At 48.1% G+C, this 17,491-nt stretch overlaps 1 protein-coding gene across 1 annotated transcript in view; it reads right to left on the bottom strand.

Annotated features, from left to right (window-relative positions):
- Positions 1-17,226, bottom strand: part of LOC119406432 (CUB and sushi domain-containing protein 2) — a 42,957-nt gene extending 25,731 nt beyond the window's left edge. Inside the window, exons 1-7 of the mRNA XM_037673178.2 lie at positions 17,184-17,226; positions 16,061-16,255; positions 12,076-12,267; positions 10,389-10,577; positions 6,982-7,158; positions 6,018-6,209; positions 3,864-4,055 (exon numbers count right to left, since the gene is read on the bottom strand). Coding sequence (XP_037529106.1) covers positions 3,864-4,055; positions 6,018-6,209; positions 6,982-7,158; positions 10,389-10,577; positions 12,076-12,267; positions 16,061-16,255; positions 17,184-17,226 — 1,180 coding nt within the window. The remainder of the gene's footprint in view (positions 1-3,863; positions 4,056-6,017; positions 6,210-6,981; positions 7,159-10,388; positions 10,578-12,075; positions 12,268-16,060; positions 16,256-17,183) is intronic.
- Positions 17,227-17,491: the final 265 nt, after the last annotated feature.

The raw sequence follows: 17,491 nt of genomic DNA, 5'->3' as shown, positions 1-17,491 counted from the left end.
GAAAGGAGGAACGGAATGTGCCGAGGGCGGCGGGGCGTGCAAGCGGAGCGCCGGACCTCGGAACCCTCGCTCTCGCGGTTTTGTTTTCTTTGTCACCGCGCTGGGGAGGGAAGCAAGCTCCGTGGCGTGCGTGACTTCCCTTCCTGCGAAATCGTAGCTCTTCGAGCACTACGCAGAGGCGGGCAAGCACTCAGAAGCATTTCGTTTGCCTTGATCCTGGAGGCGCGCGGCCGTCTCCCGCTGCCGAGGATTTGACGCGAACCCGTAAGTGACATTCTATTTCCTCGGTGTATCGTATCGTGACTTTTGTCTAGCGACAAAATCAAATTTTATTTGCGCAATTGATGCGTCAATCTGGTCGTCTCTTCTAGCGGGCAGATCAGAAATGTTCAGGCGAACGGTGGTTATATTTGTCCGTGGACCCAAGACGTCGTTGACGGGCAAATATGTAAGATTTTCTTGTTTTTTATTTGTGGCATCTTATTGTAAGACCGTAACCTATTTTGCCGTTTTCTCTAAGGAACACTGCAACAAGGACTGGTGTGGATAGCGTGCTGCGCTGGTCTCGCCCACTGAAAAGAATTCTGGTAAGACGCATGCTTGGTTACGAAAGTTTCACGCAATCACTTTTCATCTGATCGCAAGTGTGCTGTAAATGCCGACTGCACAATATGTGACTGGCCCGCGGCCGCTTTGAAGGTAAGATTGTGTTCTCATTAATCTATTTATTGTACCATTTGTTTTGCAGTGACATTACGAGCCAACAATGAAAACCTCAATCCATCCTGTCTCCACATATTATCTAGTTTGTGCGCTGTGGAGCTTGAAAGCACTTCTCAGAATTTCAGCACACTGGCATTTATTGTAAGTGCAATGTTTTTTCTTATTTGTGCAGTGACAAAATAATTTTGTTTAGTTGTGTGAATAGAGTTTCTAGACGCGACATGACTGTGCAACTGGTCAAGTAAATAGTCTACCTTTCTCAGAGTATTATTCATTGTTCTTTCTTTCAGTATTTCCCGACAGAAGAACAATGCAAGTCTCACATCTTGATGCGGGTGGCGATTTACCCTCTCACATCTCGACGGTAAAACGTCGCATCTGCGTACGTGTTCAGGGCCAAGAGCACGAGAACTGGCCGAAAGAAGGGAGCCGATCCAACAAGAATGCCGTCCGTTTTATATATATGTCAGCGCTATCATGCAGCGATCAGAACAATAATTGAACCAAGAATTGGGTAGATAAACACGTTGGGCTAGTTGATGAACTGCGTGAAGGAAATGTATATCCCTCCAAAAATATGTGACTATTGAAAATGCTGAAGAAGACCAGCTGCCTTTCTTATTTCATCACCATTTCTTAATCCATTTGTGGCTGGATGTATACTTTCTCAGCTGGGTAAATGCAGTGGATGTTTCAGTGATTAATTGCCCAAGAAATTTTATTAATTTTTCTTGTTCTTTTTTTTCACAGGGTACACGTGCAGCAAGTTTACAACGAGCACTCTTCACTTAAAAAATAGCCTTTCATCGATGCTCAGCAGGGAAATTAAATGAAGGGGAAATATGACAACCATGTGGATGTCATATTTCCCTTTCATTTATTCACCCATTACTTCTGCTCAATAAATGTTTTTATTCATTTTCTTGAGAAATGCCTTTGTCGAGCACAACTGCATGTTGGTTGAACATGCATACGTGCACATTTGTGTTATACTGGCTTCATATATGTCAATCATTGAATTTATGGTCAGGCACAAATATAATTACATCTGATCACTCATAACAAGTGTTATTATGCATGGTAGCTAATTTTTTTATATGATTGTTTTCGGTGTCATTGGCCACAATGCTCAAGCTTGGCTGCTGGTCATTGTAATAAGATGTTTTATGCTTGCTAGGAAAGCACTCTCAACAACATACAAGTGCAATTGTTGTCAGTATGTTTTGGACGTTTCAATGTGGCCAATATATTTTTCAGCCGCAGTAAGATGTCCTGAAGCAACACATCAAAGAGTCGCATGACTGTTGATGCTGGAAGTCATTTTGTGCTCACCAGACAATCAATTGTAAGGACACCTCAGAATGACGGTGGCCAATATGTTTTTGAATGACATTACAAGTACATTAGGAAAATTCTAAAGAATAACATTAAACAGTCAAATGACTGTTGATGACGATAGTCGTTTCATGCACACTAGACAATCACTTGTATTCACGCATCAGAGAATAATTTGGAATCACGCATCAGACAATCACTTGTATTCACGCACCAGACAATCAGTTGTATTTACGCATCAGAAAAATCGGCCAATATGTTTTTGAATGACATTACAAGTACAATAATTTATTCTTAAGAATATCAATAGACAGTCAAATGACCGAAATGTCAGAAGTCATTAGACTTTCTTGTTAAACTCATCTCACATTTTCATAAGGGCGTCGGATAATTGTGTAAGGTCCGAAGTATCTTCGCAATAGCTTTTCGGAGAGCCCACGCCGACGAATAGGTGTCCAGACCCACGCTTTGTCGCCCACGTTGTATGTGACGGGTATGTGTCGGAGATTGTACTGTCTGGCGTCATAGCATTGTTGTTGGTTGATTCGCAACCGGGCAAGTTGTCTAGCTTCTTCTGCTCGCTGTGTAAACTCTTCAGCGTCCATCTCATTGGCATCGTTTTCGTGAGGGAGCATTACGTCTAATGTTGTCGTAACTTCACGGCCGTAAACGAGACTGAAGGGTGTCTTCCGAGTGGTCTCCTGACGTGCCGTGTTGTACGCGAACGTGACGTAGGGTAGAATGTCGTCCCAGTTCTTGTGCTCTACATCTACGTACATGCTTATGTCAGCCAGGGTCCTATTGAGACGTTCAGTCAACCCGTTGGTCTGGGGATGATACGCCGTTGTTTTCCTGTGAGCGGTACCACTGAGTCGAAAAACGGTGTCCAAAAGCTCGGCCATGAACGCAGTACCTCTGTCGGTTGATAACTACTGCAGGAGCACCGTGCCTTAAAACGATGGCTTCGATAAAAAATCGCGCCGCTTCATGTGCTGTTGCCCGTCGCAAAGCGCCCGTCTCGGCGTATCGGGTGAGGTAATCTGTGGCGACGATTATCCACCTATTTCCGGTAGCAGACGTTGGGAAGGGGCCCAGAAAATCCATGCCGATTTGTGCAAATGGTGTTGTCGGCACTTGGACAGGCTGCAACAGACCGGCTGGCTTGACGGATGGCGGTTTCCGACGCTGGCAATCGAGACATGTCTGCAATATCGTTCGCCGCAATGCAGACGCTTGCTCAGCTATAGGTGCTTGTTACGTCACGGCTCGTGAGTGCACCAGTGTTGCCTGACTCTCGGGCCGCTCGCCTGTTTATAAAAATATTCTATTATAAATTAAGGGCTCGACCAAATGCGCTAAAATTTCGCCTGCTTATTTGTGAATGCACAAGCATTAATCCACATAACACATATTATGATCGAAAATTGGGTGTCATGGCCCCTTTAAGGATCATTCACACCTGCGACTATAGCAACGGTCGGGCGAGACCAAGTTAGTCGCAAATGGCCGCTTGGTTCGAAGAACAGCTGCTTTCGCTCGGTGCTCGATTTTCAGTCGCGCGACTGCAGTCGCAAACCTCTCAACTAATCAGACGTGCAGGAACAGGGCATATCCTTATTTAACGAGACTATCGTAGACCGAGCAGAGGCAAATTCGGTGTCACTGGCCTGAGTGAACATCGGTCGCCTTGAGTCGTTCCTTGATTGGAAGTCGCAAACGGTCGCTCGACTGGTGCTAGTCGCAAGTCTGAACGAGTCTGAGCTGGCTATACGGCTATTGGCAGTGAGTGCATCGCGCGCACTGACCCTGACAGACAGGCTCGGTGCCCGACCACGACCCGTCGGGCTGGCAGACGCGCTCCATGGTGCCGATTAGGGTGTAGCCCGCGTTGCACCGGTACTGGACCCTGGTGTTCACAACAAGCGTGCCCGACGGCAAATCGACGGCGCCGTTTGGTATGGAACCGGGCGCGGGACAGATTCGCGGACCGGAACCACCTGCGAAAGGTCGACGCGCAAGACAAAAGCTTCGAAGTCCAGTATCTGTGCTTTATTTCTGACAGATAGCTCCTAATAGTAAACACAAACGACCAAGTGCGCCATGGAACAAAATGATCTATAGCATTCAGTACAGGAGAGGGAAAGACATAGAGAGTGAGGGAGATAAGTTAATAATATTCGGGTTTCACGTCCCAAAACAGCGATATGATTATAAGAGACGCCGCAGTGGAGGGCTCCGGAAATTTCGATAATCTGGTGTTCTTTAACGTGCACCTAAATCTAAACACCCGGGCCTCTAGCATTTTCGCCTCTATCGAAAATGCGGCCGCCGCGGCCGGGATTCGATCCCGCGACCTGCGGGTCAGCATTCGAGCAACTGTACCACCGAGGCGGGTAGGAAGGCGAAGTTGGGGCATGGAAAAACGCCACATGGCGGAATCGCTAGGCCCCTCCGAGAAAGCCTAGGTGAGAGCGTACGTGGGGTTACACGATCCTTGGCTTCACGAGGCATTTGCGTGCGCAGTGGCGATAAGGGTTGCGTTGGAGAGGGCTTTTTGCCGCTCTCGTTGCCTTTCGCGCCCTGCTTCAATTAAGACACTTAAATATTTAATACGCAATACACTGAGTGATTAGGTACTTAGATTTAGGTGCACGTTAAAGAACCCCAGGTGGTCGAAATTTCCGGAGCTCTCCACTACGGCGTCCCTCATAATCATATCGCGATTTTGGGACGTTAAAACCCAACAATTATTATTATTATTACTGAGTGATTAGATTAGACGTCCCTGTCCAAATAGTGCACTGTTCCACTGACGTCTCACGAACTTCGAAATTTATTTGACGTCAACGTTTTCACATGGCCTGGCTACACTCTATTTAGAGTGTAGAGTGTCTTTAAAGACAGTTTGCACACTTTCAGGGGTCTTTTTTTTTTCCATGCCACAATGATAATCGATATCTGGCTTCCTTGCGTTTTATTTCTTGAAAACGGCACTCGCCACTTTCCGATCCAGAATGCCTTCGTCACGCTGATAGCGCGCACGCAGCTAGTGACCTGGAAGTATACCGGGCCTGCGGTGGTAAAGCAAGCAAAAATAGGCGAGAGAAGCGATGATTATTTCTGTGGGACAAAAAAAAAGCCCCAAATAAACCCTGTCTCTTTAAAGGCTCCGCCACACTTACCACTGTAGCATCGGTCGCACGCATAGGCGTGCGCAGGGATCCCCATCACGGGTAGCGAAAGTTCCTCGCAGCGCCCCCTCCCTACTAAGTCAATGTACGAGCTGCACATTTTGTGCCCCCCTCCCCCTCTTAGGTGAATAGGGGCGGCTGCCCCCCCCCCCCCCCCCCTCCCGTGCGCACACCTGTGGTCGCGCGACCAAGTCAGTCGCAAATGGCCACTTAGGTCAAAAAGAGACTGCTTTGGGTCCATCGCTCGGTGCTCTATTTTTCGGTCGCGCAACTGCAGCCGCAAGTCCCTAAACCAATCAGACGTGAAGGAACAGGACGTTTGCTCGTTTCACGAGGCAATGGAAGTGCGAGCAGACGCAAATTAGTAGTTGTGGCAACCGGTGTAGACTATTTTACGGTTCAGTGTTGTTAGGTGCCACCATATTTTCGCTACAGCCTTGCCGTTTTGTACCTCTAACACATAAACGATGAGCGCTACGGCAGACGCATACGCGTGAAAACAGTTGGGTTGATGCATTCAACGTTTCATGACCTCATTAATTCACGTCGCGACATACAAAAACAGGAAAACATTCGTTTAACGGCCCAATGTGTCACCGCCGATGTGCCTTAAGTAAAATGCTATAGCCAGAGTGAACATCCGTCGCCTCGAGTCACTCCTCGGTGGCTAGTCGCAAATGGTCGCGCATGATCGGTGCTAGTCGCGTGTCTCAACGAGCCTGACCTCGCTATACGGCCACTGGCACTAACTGCCCTGCGCCCACTTACTTTGACAGACGGGCTGGGCGCCCGTCCACGTCCCGTCGGGCTTGCACAGGCGCTCACTCGGGCCGATTAGCGTGTAGCCCGCGTTGCACCGGTACAGTACTCTGGTGTTAGCAACTAGAGGGCCCGGCGGCACATCGACGTCACCGTTGGCTATGGGAGTGGGTGCGGGACAGTTTCTCGGACCGGTACCACCTGCGAAAGGTCGACGCGGATGACAGTAAACGTTTCAGAAAGCCAGTATCTGCTGAGTGAGTGAGTCCGTTAGCGTATAATTAGCTTTTTCGATCATGGTTTCAGTGCACATTAACGCCAATATCTCGCACGATAGGTGCTCTACGATACGTATTTTAATCTCGCACCTTCAAGTACAAGTTATCAGTGATCGCAGTCCAGTAAGGAAATTTTTATTGAAAGATGTGACTCACACGAGATATTTTTATTAGGAACTCCCCGTGAAAGAGTTTGCGAGGGAGAGGTCAAGCCACATCCTCCTCCCAACCCCCGCAACTCGCGTCTCTGATCAATAAATATTCAGCTGGCTTATGAACGCTCATGCCATGAAGTATGTGTGAGTAGACGTCACTAAAAACGTGAGCCCACATCAGGCTGATATTAAGGCTAAAGTTGAGAAGTTATCATTATAGGTCGGCAAAAAAATGTGGAGCTCACTCAGATTCACTCAAGATGTATATTTTACGCTTAGGGCTGACTCGGTATCAGACTCACCAAAATTTTCCTCAACCGGACTCACTCGGACTGAGACTCACTAAACTTTTTCTCAGCCGGACTCACTCGGACTCATTTAAGCTTACCAAAATATCACTCACCGGGACTCACTCACACTCAGACTCACGGCTCGGTCTGAGTAGGAGCGAGTCTGAGTGAGTCGACTCATGAGTGGGTTTGCCGACCTATGCCTGCAGCTATACGGCTATTGGCGCTGACTGCAACTGCGCGCACTTACTTTGACAGAAGGGCTCGGTTCCCGACCACGTGCCGTCGGCCTTGCAGAGGCGAACCTGCATGCCGATCAGCGTGTAGCCCGGGTTGCACGAGTACTGGACCGGGGTGTTGGGAAGAATCGCGCCCCCCGGCACGGAGATGTCGCCGTTGGCTATGGGACTGGGCCTGGGACAACTTACTGCAGCGGGACCAAGGCAGCGAAAAGTCGTCATGCAAGAAAACCGGCCCAAAAAGCTGCATTAGTGTTTCGCTGCTGAAATACAGCCCCTAACAGTAAATACAAAAGGTCAATAAACCATAGTTGAAGAAACAAGCGCGAAGACAACATAGAACACAAAGAAGAAGAAGGACACAGGACAAGCGCTTCGTCACACAGAAGAAGGACAAGCGTGTCCTTCTTCTGTGTGCTCTCCGTCGTCTTCGCGCTGCTTTGTTTCAACTATGCATCGATTCCAGCTCTCCCACCTTTCTACCTGACGTCAAGAGACCACCTTCATAATTGTAAAGCTAGCTTTCCTTCGATGCGGTTCGCCAAACTAATGGCGGCTAGTCACTTCTGCACACAGCGCGTTCAAGATCAGTTTGCTTGCGATGTGACGCGGAAAATGTAGACTCATCTCTCTCGATATAAACACGCGTAATAGAGAAGCCCCATGCACCTGCAACTAGGACTTCCTCTCCACTTGAAGCACAACAGGCGCCGCCATTAGTTGGACAAATTTTCAGTGCAGGGAAACGCACTTGCATGTTTATGAAAAGTGTCGATTGCGCTGCGGAAGAAAACGTGCAATCGCAGAAGAAAATTCAAAGAAGAAAGACAGACACGTCAAGTTATCTCGGGGAAAAGACGATACATGGTGGAGCCGGTAGCCGCCTCTGAGGAAGCCCCAGGTAATGTAGGCCATAGGCGTGCGCCCTTGAGGGGCAGGGGGTGAGGAGGCCGGCCCCCCTAATCATCTAGAGGGGGGGGGGGGCGATTATGCTCCATACCTTCACTGTGTCTGACCTGCCCCACCATTGTCTATTGTGCAGGGTTATGGCTACGCGTGTTTTTTTTTTGTTTTTTTACAATAATGGCGGCCATAGACCCCCGATGTTGCATTTCAAGAACTGTTTTCTTCCCGCCTTTGTCTCCAGAAAGCCGTGGACCAACGACAGGCCGTTGCAAGAAGCACGTCATTGTTTCGTTTTCAGTTTTGCATTCATTGCGGAGCTCGTTTTCTCTCGGACTTGACCAACCGGGGGGCGGGGCCGTGAAACTTGCCCCTCCCCCCACCACTAATGGGTTGATGCGCACGACTATGATGACGATTCTTTATCGCCTGAAGGGTTAAGATAAGGAGGGCGGAGGGACGTGGGATGTCATGCGCTGCCCAGTCATGCACGTCCACTGGGATACTGGCATTACATGCGCACCCCATAATCCCAGTCAACCAGTAACTGTAACACATATATGTTATTTTTCAAAAGAGAAACCGTTGCTCCCTTGGGACTAACAGTTCGTCCCTTCTCAGTTAGTCCCCATAGGGAGGAATGGTTGTGACATCTCAGTTACCCCCTAAAGAAGTAACCGCTACATCCCAACAGTTTTAATCGTCTCCTCGAAACTGCTGGGGGCTGACAACTTGTCCTCAGACAGTATGAATGATGAATCGTTTATCCTTTAGGAATTAATAATTGCGGCAAAGCGGTTACTCCCTGAAAAGGCGAACCCCCCCCCCTTTCCTTTTTAGTCCTTATCGGATTAGAGTATACCGAAGTTTGGAAAGCGGAGGGTCGGAAGACGCTTGCCGCACCAACCAGTCTAGCTGCGCATTCAATGTTTCTTAACGGCTTTCTTGTGACCATATCGAATGCATTCATATTGAACCACCTACATGCGATTTGTAGCAGAATAGCAGTATCGCGGTCTTAAAGCCAAAAGGGATACATATTAGCGCAAGCTAGGAAGCAAGGACTTCAGAAATAAACTAGGAGGAAACAAAGGTCGGGCGCTAAAATTCAGAAAGTTTTGCGTCCGACCTTTCTGCTTCCTCCAATACTCCTTTCTCGGGTCTTTCTTTCCAAGTTTGCGCTAATTTGTATCCCTTTGACGTCAACGAACTAGCCCAGCAACAAGTCTTACTGAACCGTAAAGCTGAGTTGGTCACATTTGAGGCATCACAATTTGTTAGGAGCTCAAACAATGTAATTTTTTTTACGCAAAATGGTAGATAACATCCATAACTTCAATCAGCGACATTTAAAAAAAAATGGCCTCATTTTCAAAACTATGTTCAAACTTCGAAATTTTTCGTAGACCAAATATGTATTTCAGCTCAATTTTAAAGTATAAAGGTACACGGGAAGCTACAAAATTTATCGCAGAAGAAAACACCCGTGCCAAAGTTCATATCCAAGCTTCATTATCCTCAGCTTAACGTGTCTACAGCAACAATTACCTAGATTACAGGTATACCTGGCCCTTTACCACGTTCCTGACATTTTTTCTAAAAATTTCTTGTCTCGCTTTGTCTCTTTAAGGCTCATTCATGCACGTGCGACTAGCACCGGTCGGGCGACCACGTTGGTGTTCAATGGACGCTTAAGTCGAAAAGCGACTGCTTTGACTCAGCCGCTCGCTGCTCAATTTTTCAGTCGCGCAAGTGACGCCGTAATCCTCTAAACCAATCAGATGCGCAGGAGCAGCGCTTCGGCCTATTTTGCGAGGCAGTGGCAGGACGCGAATTCGGTGTGGCGATGGGCATAGGTCCTGAGACTTGGCAGTAGTGAAATTACCGTAATGACAGTACTTTTTGCTGTAATAAGCAATGGAATGAATATTGTGGGCTGGTAAGTTAGTAATGTGATGAATTACTTAAAACAAGTAACTTCAAGAAAATTACTCGTTACTTTCCGAATTACTTTTGGCTACAACGCAGCATGTCCGCTTCCCTTGTGGCATAAGAACTTGACCAAAGAAGGAAAGAAAAATACAACTTATTCTGAGTGCCGAACCTCATACAACGTCTCTCATATTTTAACAAACATCCCACATATTTAAATGTATAAGTGCTGTAAGTAAGGTGTACATGAGTTAGTGCGTGAATGATGTATACTTTTTGTCAAAAGTGATTTCATTTTCAGAAGTAATAGTGGTAATGTCGTTACTTTCGGCCACCAATAATATGTAAAGTAATTTAACTGCATTAAACATTTCTCGGGAAAGGAATTAGTAATGTAGTTTAATTACTTTTTAGGAGTAATTTTGCCAGCTGTTATAGGTCCCACTAGCCGGTGTGAACATCGCTTGCCGTTCCTCGGTAGCCAGTGGCAAATGTTCGCGAGATCGGTGCGAGTTTATAAAAGCCTGAACAAGCCTGACCTGGTTATACGACTAATGGCGCTGCATACACTGCGCGCGCTCACCTTGACAGACGGGAGCGGTGCCTGTCCAGGACCCGTCGAGCTGGCAGACGCGCTCCTTCTGGCCGACCAGCGCGTAGCCCGCGTTGCACCGGTACTCGATCCTGGTCCTTACAACAATCGGGCCCGGCGCGATGTCGAAGGCTCCGTTGGCTATGGGAGGGGGCGCGGGGCAGGTATCAGCGTTAGCATCTGCGAAAAACCGACAGGCAAGACAACCGTTAAAAAAACATGGCTGATTCCTCTGTCATAGGAATCGGTATAACACGAAAGTGAAACGTGTCTTCACAGACGTAGTTGAGCGTTTGTTGTGCATTCTTTCGCCCCAAGCGCTAAGGAATGGATGCTACAGCATCAAATTGTAATGTTACGTGAAGAACGGCAAGCCACTCGAAACTTGCAATGCGCTGCTCAAGCAGAAAGGACGCGCAGAACGAACATGCACAGGATGAGCGCGAACTGTCACAGTTGTAACTTATTTCTGTGTGAGCAGCGCGCTCCTTTCGCAAAAGCGGCCGCTGCAGTTAGCGAGGTGACCTTCGTGCTCTCAACGGAAACTTGCAGGCAGAGCGCAAGACGTACAAACCACCGAGATCACGAGATAAGCGCCCGCACGAGCGACCACGCCCTGTCGAGGCGCGCGCTAATCCGCGTGGGGGACGACTTTTAAAGCGCGCTTTTCGAGCCCTTCGCGCCATCTCGCTAGTGATAACGAAAACAGGCTGTATCGCCGATCTCTGAGTACCGCCACCGGCAAATGGTGTACATAAATAGCTCGCCGTTAGCAAAGCACAGAACATGTTGCCTGTGGCGGAGTCGTTTCGCGCTGCGCGCTGGCGATCGGGAGGTCGTAAGTTCGAATCCCGGTGACGGAACTTTTTCTTATAGTTTTTTCTTTGCCATATGTTAGTCTTTGTATTTTACAACGTCATATCCGTGACGGAAATGCGCCAGTGGAGCCGTGGTGGACCCCGGCATAAAACACTTTCGTGTTAAAAAAAATGTGGACAGCTTGCACCAGTGTTGCAAGGCTGGACTAACAGCGCGGAGCTTGTGGCCGACCTAGCTTCTGTCGGTTTGGCCAGGCATTTCAAGGCTTGTCTATTTTGAGCGTAGAACTATATTGCTTGGTGAAGAGTCGTCGTGGCTACGTGAAGTGAACGATTAATTGGTATGTTCTTATTCAGCTCTATCTTAATTAGCAATGTATTGACTAGGAAGGTCTTAATTAGAATATTATTTAGCCAGTTACTGACTAGCAAGGTCGTCATTAACATTATCTTAATTAGTAATACATTAGTTACCAAAATCATAATCAGCAAGATGTTAATTAGTACGAGCTTGGTTAGCAACGTCTTAATTGGCATGTTTTAGTTAACAATTAATCTTAATTAGCAAGGTCTTAAGAAGATGATGACGAAGAGAGCGCGCGTCAGCCGAGCAGCGCGCTAGATGGTAGATGCCGATCATGATGATGATAGCTTTTGTTTACTCTGCACGACATAACGTCGAGCTTAAACAGCTCTGCTGTCAAAAATGGTGAGCACATTCCACTTCGTGAAGACGGATGACCAGCGAAGCTGTTTGTCACACGACAGGGAGGCGACACACAATCTTGAACTATATAAGGAAAGAACTCAGGAGGTGCACCTGTGGCTATTGGCGCTGGCTGCACACTGCACGCGCTTACCGTGGCAGATGGGCTCTTTGCCCGACCACGTCCCGTTAAGCTGGCAGAAGCGCTCCTTGTCGCCGATTAGCGTGTAGTCTATGTCGCATCGATACTCGGCCCTGGTGTTCACATGAATCGGCCCCGCCTCCACGGTGACTTCGCCATGGACTATGGGACCGAGCGGGGGACAGGTCGTCGTAGGAAAAGCAGCTGCGAAAACATCAATAATGTAATTGTTGTGGTCTTATGCCCCAAACCCACGATATGATTATGAGAGACGCCGTAGTGGAGGGCTGCGAAATTTCGACCACCTGGGCTCGTGCACCCAAATCTAAGTACACGGGCCTCTAGCATTTCGCCTCCATCGAAATGCGGCCGCCGCGGCCGGGATTCGATCTCGCGACCTTCGGGATCGCAGTCGAGCACCATAATCACTAGATTACCGCGGCACAGCTGCGAAAAGCCGACGCGCAAACGAAGCCGTTTCAAAACGCAGTATCTGTGCTTCGTTGCTGACAGAATGCCCCTACGAGTAGATAAAAAGCTGGAAGACGCTTGAGGTTCGTCTTCACGGGTGGAATGCGTTAGCGTAATCGGGCCACGTTCGCATCGCATTCTCGATCGCTAGCCTGGTTTCGGTTCTCGGTGGACGCCTCAACCGTGCCGCAAGGCATGGAACGTACGTGTGAGTTACATTGTACGTTTAAAACTATTCTAGAATGCCTACAGCAAGTACAGTCGCGAAGTGCCTACTAAGTCAAAATTCTTCCTTTTGCGAATCAGCAAAGTACCCACTATACGCGTCCTCAAGGCAACACGCGCACCCACGCACCTGTTCACTTTGTGGATGCGTTTGCTGATGAAGATAATGAAATAAGACGGAGCAATTTGTAATGGGTGGGCTTTTAAGCCACCCGCTCGCTGCGCATATCCCATGTTCTACCGCCTAGCGCGATTGTACGCTTCTGCCACGCCCCATTACGTGCGTTAAGGAGACTCGATCCTCGCACTACGTGACATTCGTATAGGGTATTCCTCGGATACAATTCTAATCAATGGAGCGGCTCTTTGTAAAGAACACCTGCTTGCCACGCAGAAGGCCTGGGCTCTAATCTCACTCGAACCAAAGATTTATTATTATTTATTCATTTGCATCTCGAATTTTCGCTCACGGACACCGCCGAGTTTTCGCTCGCAACAAACGACACCGACGCCGAGACCGGAATCTCTGCGAAACGAGCTCTTTAACGATGTCGCGTTAAAAGCTTCAAGTGCACCGCGGAACAAAACGTGCTATTGCGTTCAGTTTGAGAGAGGGAAAGACAGAGAGAGAGAGCGATGCAAATGAGGTTGCTGAAGCTATTTGTGCAACACTACCGCAGCACTGGTCAAAAAGTTGGGGGTCTACAGCGCAACTCTCACTGTAGGTCCCCATAACGTATCGTCCGATCTGTGAAATACGACTGCATCAAAAAGTCACAGTTTGGCCGCAAGGACGATGCAATGAATACGATAGCAACAAATTGTAATGTCATACGGAGAAAGGCTGACAGCTTTAAAAGCAATATTAATGCTAGAAAAACACGAGCTGGCGAAGTAAGCAAGTGTGCTGCGGTGTGGGCCGACACATATGAAGAGAGAGACTCGATGGCCACAACAAGTCGCGTGTAGAATGGCAGTGTTGATGAGAAGAGGCATGACGCGTGAGCCGGGCATCTTATGTCGGAGAGCATAAGACGGCTTGTTCATAACGTAATACACGCAGCGTTCCTCCGTACTGGTGCTCCAACGTATCACATTCAATTCCGCGGAACGCTGCTGGCGTGTGTACGCGAACTTGCAGCACAACCAGCGCACCTGACTACGACAGATGTAACTTTCTGACATTCCTATAGTCCTCCAACAAGGGAACGGCGACGCCCTTTTGCCGCGCCCTTAGAATCTTTGCTTCATATCGCGGGTTAGCAAACAAGCCTCAAGCAAGCTCATGAAATCGCACGGCACATTAGAGAATGGCAATAATCGCGACACATTCAAAATGATAATTGGAGCCTGCATACAACGAAGCCAAGGACTTGGCTTCGTTATCTGTCGGTTTTTTTCTTTTATGCGTCATCGCGCACGATGCAATAATTGTCATCTTTCATTGTGTCACAGTGCGCGATTTGACGAGTGGCTGGACCTGGTACAATGTCTCAAAAGCACAAAAATTCGGCAGATCCCACGTACCGTGGGAGTCGATGTTATGCGAAGCCTGCGCGGAATGGTGACTGCGGCGTAATTTTTTACATTGAACGAAAGGTTAAGGAATGACGCTAGAGAAATGTGCAAGTGGTAACGCACACTCATATGCTGATGAGTCGCATATGCATTATACAACCAGTTGTTTACAGTTGCGTAGCGATACCAACAGCAACATGGGTGTTACCATCACCAGACGCGGTAAGCTGATATGTAGTGCTTTTATTTTTCAATACTGGATAGCGAGAATCTGAACAGCACAGACACGAAACACAAATGCACAGGACAGGTGTTACTCGCAACTAAGCTTCATTCAGAAAAGTTCCCCTAGATATACACACAGCCAAGTGGCACACGTTACAGTCACAGAACTAACTTTGCAGTTGGGTTACAGTTGGTACGCTTATAGTTATCTGTTATGACGAGAGCGTATGTGTAGAAGGGGTTCTTGACAATTCTTGAACAAGGTCATCATCACCGTGATCAATGAGCACCAGCAGATCGACAGGACCTTTAAATCGGATCCGTTCGTGATCGCGGCTACGAGAGGTCTAAGTGCAGTGAAGTGCGAGGTATAGCACAGCTGGTGCCCTGAATGCCTCTTACAATGAAATGATCTATGACGCCTCTTGTCCTGCACGTGGCAGCGAGGTCTTCTGATGCCCTGTCCACATTCAAGTCGTAATTCAAGTCGCTGTACAAAAACCAGTAGTTGTTGGGTCTTGATAAATCAATCTTGAATTCACCGATAATAATGAGCGGCCTGGTTCTCTCGGCATATTTATTGTAGGAAGAAGTGACCCCGGTTTTTGCGTAATCGACGTGGTCCACGTTGCGGACCACGTGAACGAGTGCATGGTAGTTGAGCGTCTTCTAGGGTTGTTCTGTTTTCAGCTTCCTCACTTTCCTTGTGTCCGCCACGGTGGTGTAGCGGTTACGGTGCTCGGCTGCTGACCCGAAGGTCGCGGGTTCGATCCCTACCGCGGGGGTCGCATTTCGATGGATACAAAATGCTAGATGCCCGTGTACTGTGTGATCTCGGTGCACGTTAAAGAATACCAGATGGTCAAAATTAAAGCATCTACAATTATTATTATTTTAACTTTCCTTGCGTGTCAATGTGCGTGTTCGCGTTTACTGTGTTGGTTGAGACTTTGTATCACCTGTGACACATACCCGCATAACATAAACTCTGGTATGCGGGTATGTGCCACACGTGACTGAGAGAAAGGATTTCATGACGTACGAGACAGGTATTTTGCGTTACTCATATCACGACCAGTGAATCGTGTTCACCATACACTGATCCTCTGCTATGCCAATTTTGGTACATTAGAAGTTATGGAGACGACCAGGAGAGCGCCCAGACGTAGGCGGCTAGATAGATAGATAGAAACGCCCAAAGTGCCTGAGGTTCGCTAAGAAATGCTTCGCATTTAAAAACTAGCTATACATCTCTACGAGCGACACTCTGTTACGCGTCGTGTGGGCGTCATCTATCTTTACAAATCTGTGCCTCAGATGGAAAGGTTAACCCAGGGAATACACCAGGGCACACCAGCGCCGAGGTTCGAGTGCCACTATACCAGACGCCTAAGTCAAGGATTAGGGTAACCTTACTTTAAAAACTGATAAGCCATGTAATAAGGCTCGTTGTATAAGTGCACTCGTTGAAAGTCGGCGCATGTTTTGCGCCCTTCTTCGTTATACAAGCTCCACAAAGACGTCTACAGACCCTCTCTGTTACGGACAGCGCACTCACCCTGACAGTACGGCTCCTGGCCTGACCACGTGCCGTCCATCTGGCAGAAACGCTCGGCCACTCCGACCAACTGGTAGCCAGTGTTGCACCGGTACTCGGCCTTGGTGTTCACGGCTAGTTTACTACCTGGCGGCACGTCGACGACGCCGTTCGGTATGGGAAGCGGGGAAGAGCACGTCTTCGCAGTACCACCACCTGCAAAGGAAGATTATTCCAATTCGGACGTGACATATTCTCGACATACTTCTCTCTCTGTTTTGCGTTAAGACTCAAAGGGACCGACAACTGCCCAGAACATGAAATGAGATGACTCCACTGATGGAAAGATTGTCCGTCGCATTGACTCAAACCAACCCTGTTTTTTAAAAGGTAGTACTCCATAAAAATGTACATATGGGCCTGCGTTAGTAGTATGCATTAAAGTGGCGCTGCCTTCGCGTGAAGTAATGAGCCCATGCTCGTCAGCGCGTCTTGAGAAACTTTTCAGCGTGCTCATGCAACCGTGCACGCAGTTTCCAGGTCGCTAAGATTTTGGAGCGACATAGTTTTGCTACCTACACTTGGTCTCAGAAATGACGCGCGCTGCCACTCGGCGTGGCCTCGCATACGCATAGTGACGTTTTCGATGACTTGGCTTGGCTCGTGCATCGAGAGAGTAACGACGCCGGGACAAGCCACCCATGACACAGGCGCAGGCAACCTTGGACGCATGCGCACACAACGCGGTACAGGTATACATGGAAGGTGTATAATGGCACATCATCTCACAGTAACAGCTTGTTATTTTCAAAAATAGTTGAAAAGCTATAAATAAAGGTGTTTATAAGCATAGTTACAGGAACTCCTGCGAAAGCAGAACAACGATAGCTTTCACAAATCGCGAGAAGGGCTGGTGGCATCGCTATCAATTCTCAGCGTTGCTGGAGGAAAGGTGCGTCCGTGTTTAGAGCCTTTCAGATAGAAAAATACTGCTTGTAAAATACCTACGTGCTTTTGGGATTAACTACTGCAGCTACAAACCCTGCGAAGGGTGAGCTTTCTGTCACGCCGTAAAAAAATGGGTCGAGAAAAATCAGTTGTCGGCCCCTTTAACCGAAGCCTGTCAGCACTGAAAATAATGTACTTTCCCCGTCCACACGGCCAATGAAGCACTCCGTAACCCCCATGACAAAGCGTTTTCTGGTCGCCTTCTGCTCAGAACCCGGACGCCGGAGAGATTACAGAAAGGACCCTTTCCTGTAATGTTTACTAGAAGCCTGAACTGTGGCGCTGCGGTCGATCAGCCACCATGGGAACGATAGGTAGTACATGGATGTGCACAGTCTACGCTCTTGCGGCTTTGAATCCACTTGCGGCTTTTATTGTCATGGAGGAAGGAAAAAGAAAGGAGGGAGCATTACGTCATGCGATTGAAGCCCACCTTGTCAGCCC

This window comes from Rhipicephalus sanguineus, chromosome 10 (assembly GCF_013339695.2).
Source record: "Rhipicephalus sanguineus isolate Rsan-2018 chromosome 10, BIME_Rsan_1.4, whole genome shotgun sequence".
NCBI lineage: Eukaryota > Metazoa > Arthropoda > Arachnida > Ixodida > Ixodidae > Rhipicephalus > Rhipicephalus sanguineus.
Note: the sequence above shows the minus strand (reverse complement) of the source record. Positions and strands in the feature narration are given on the sequence as shown.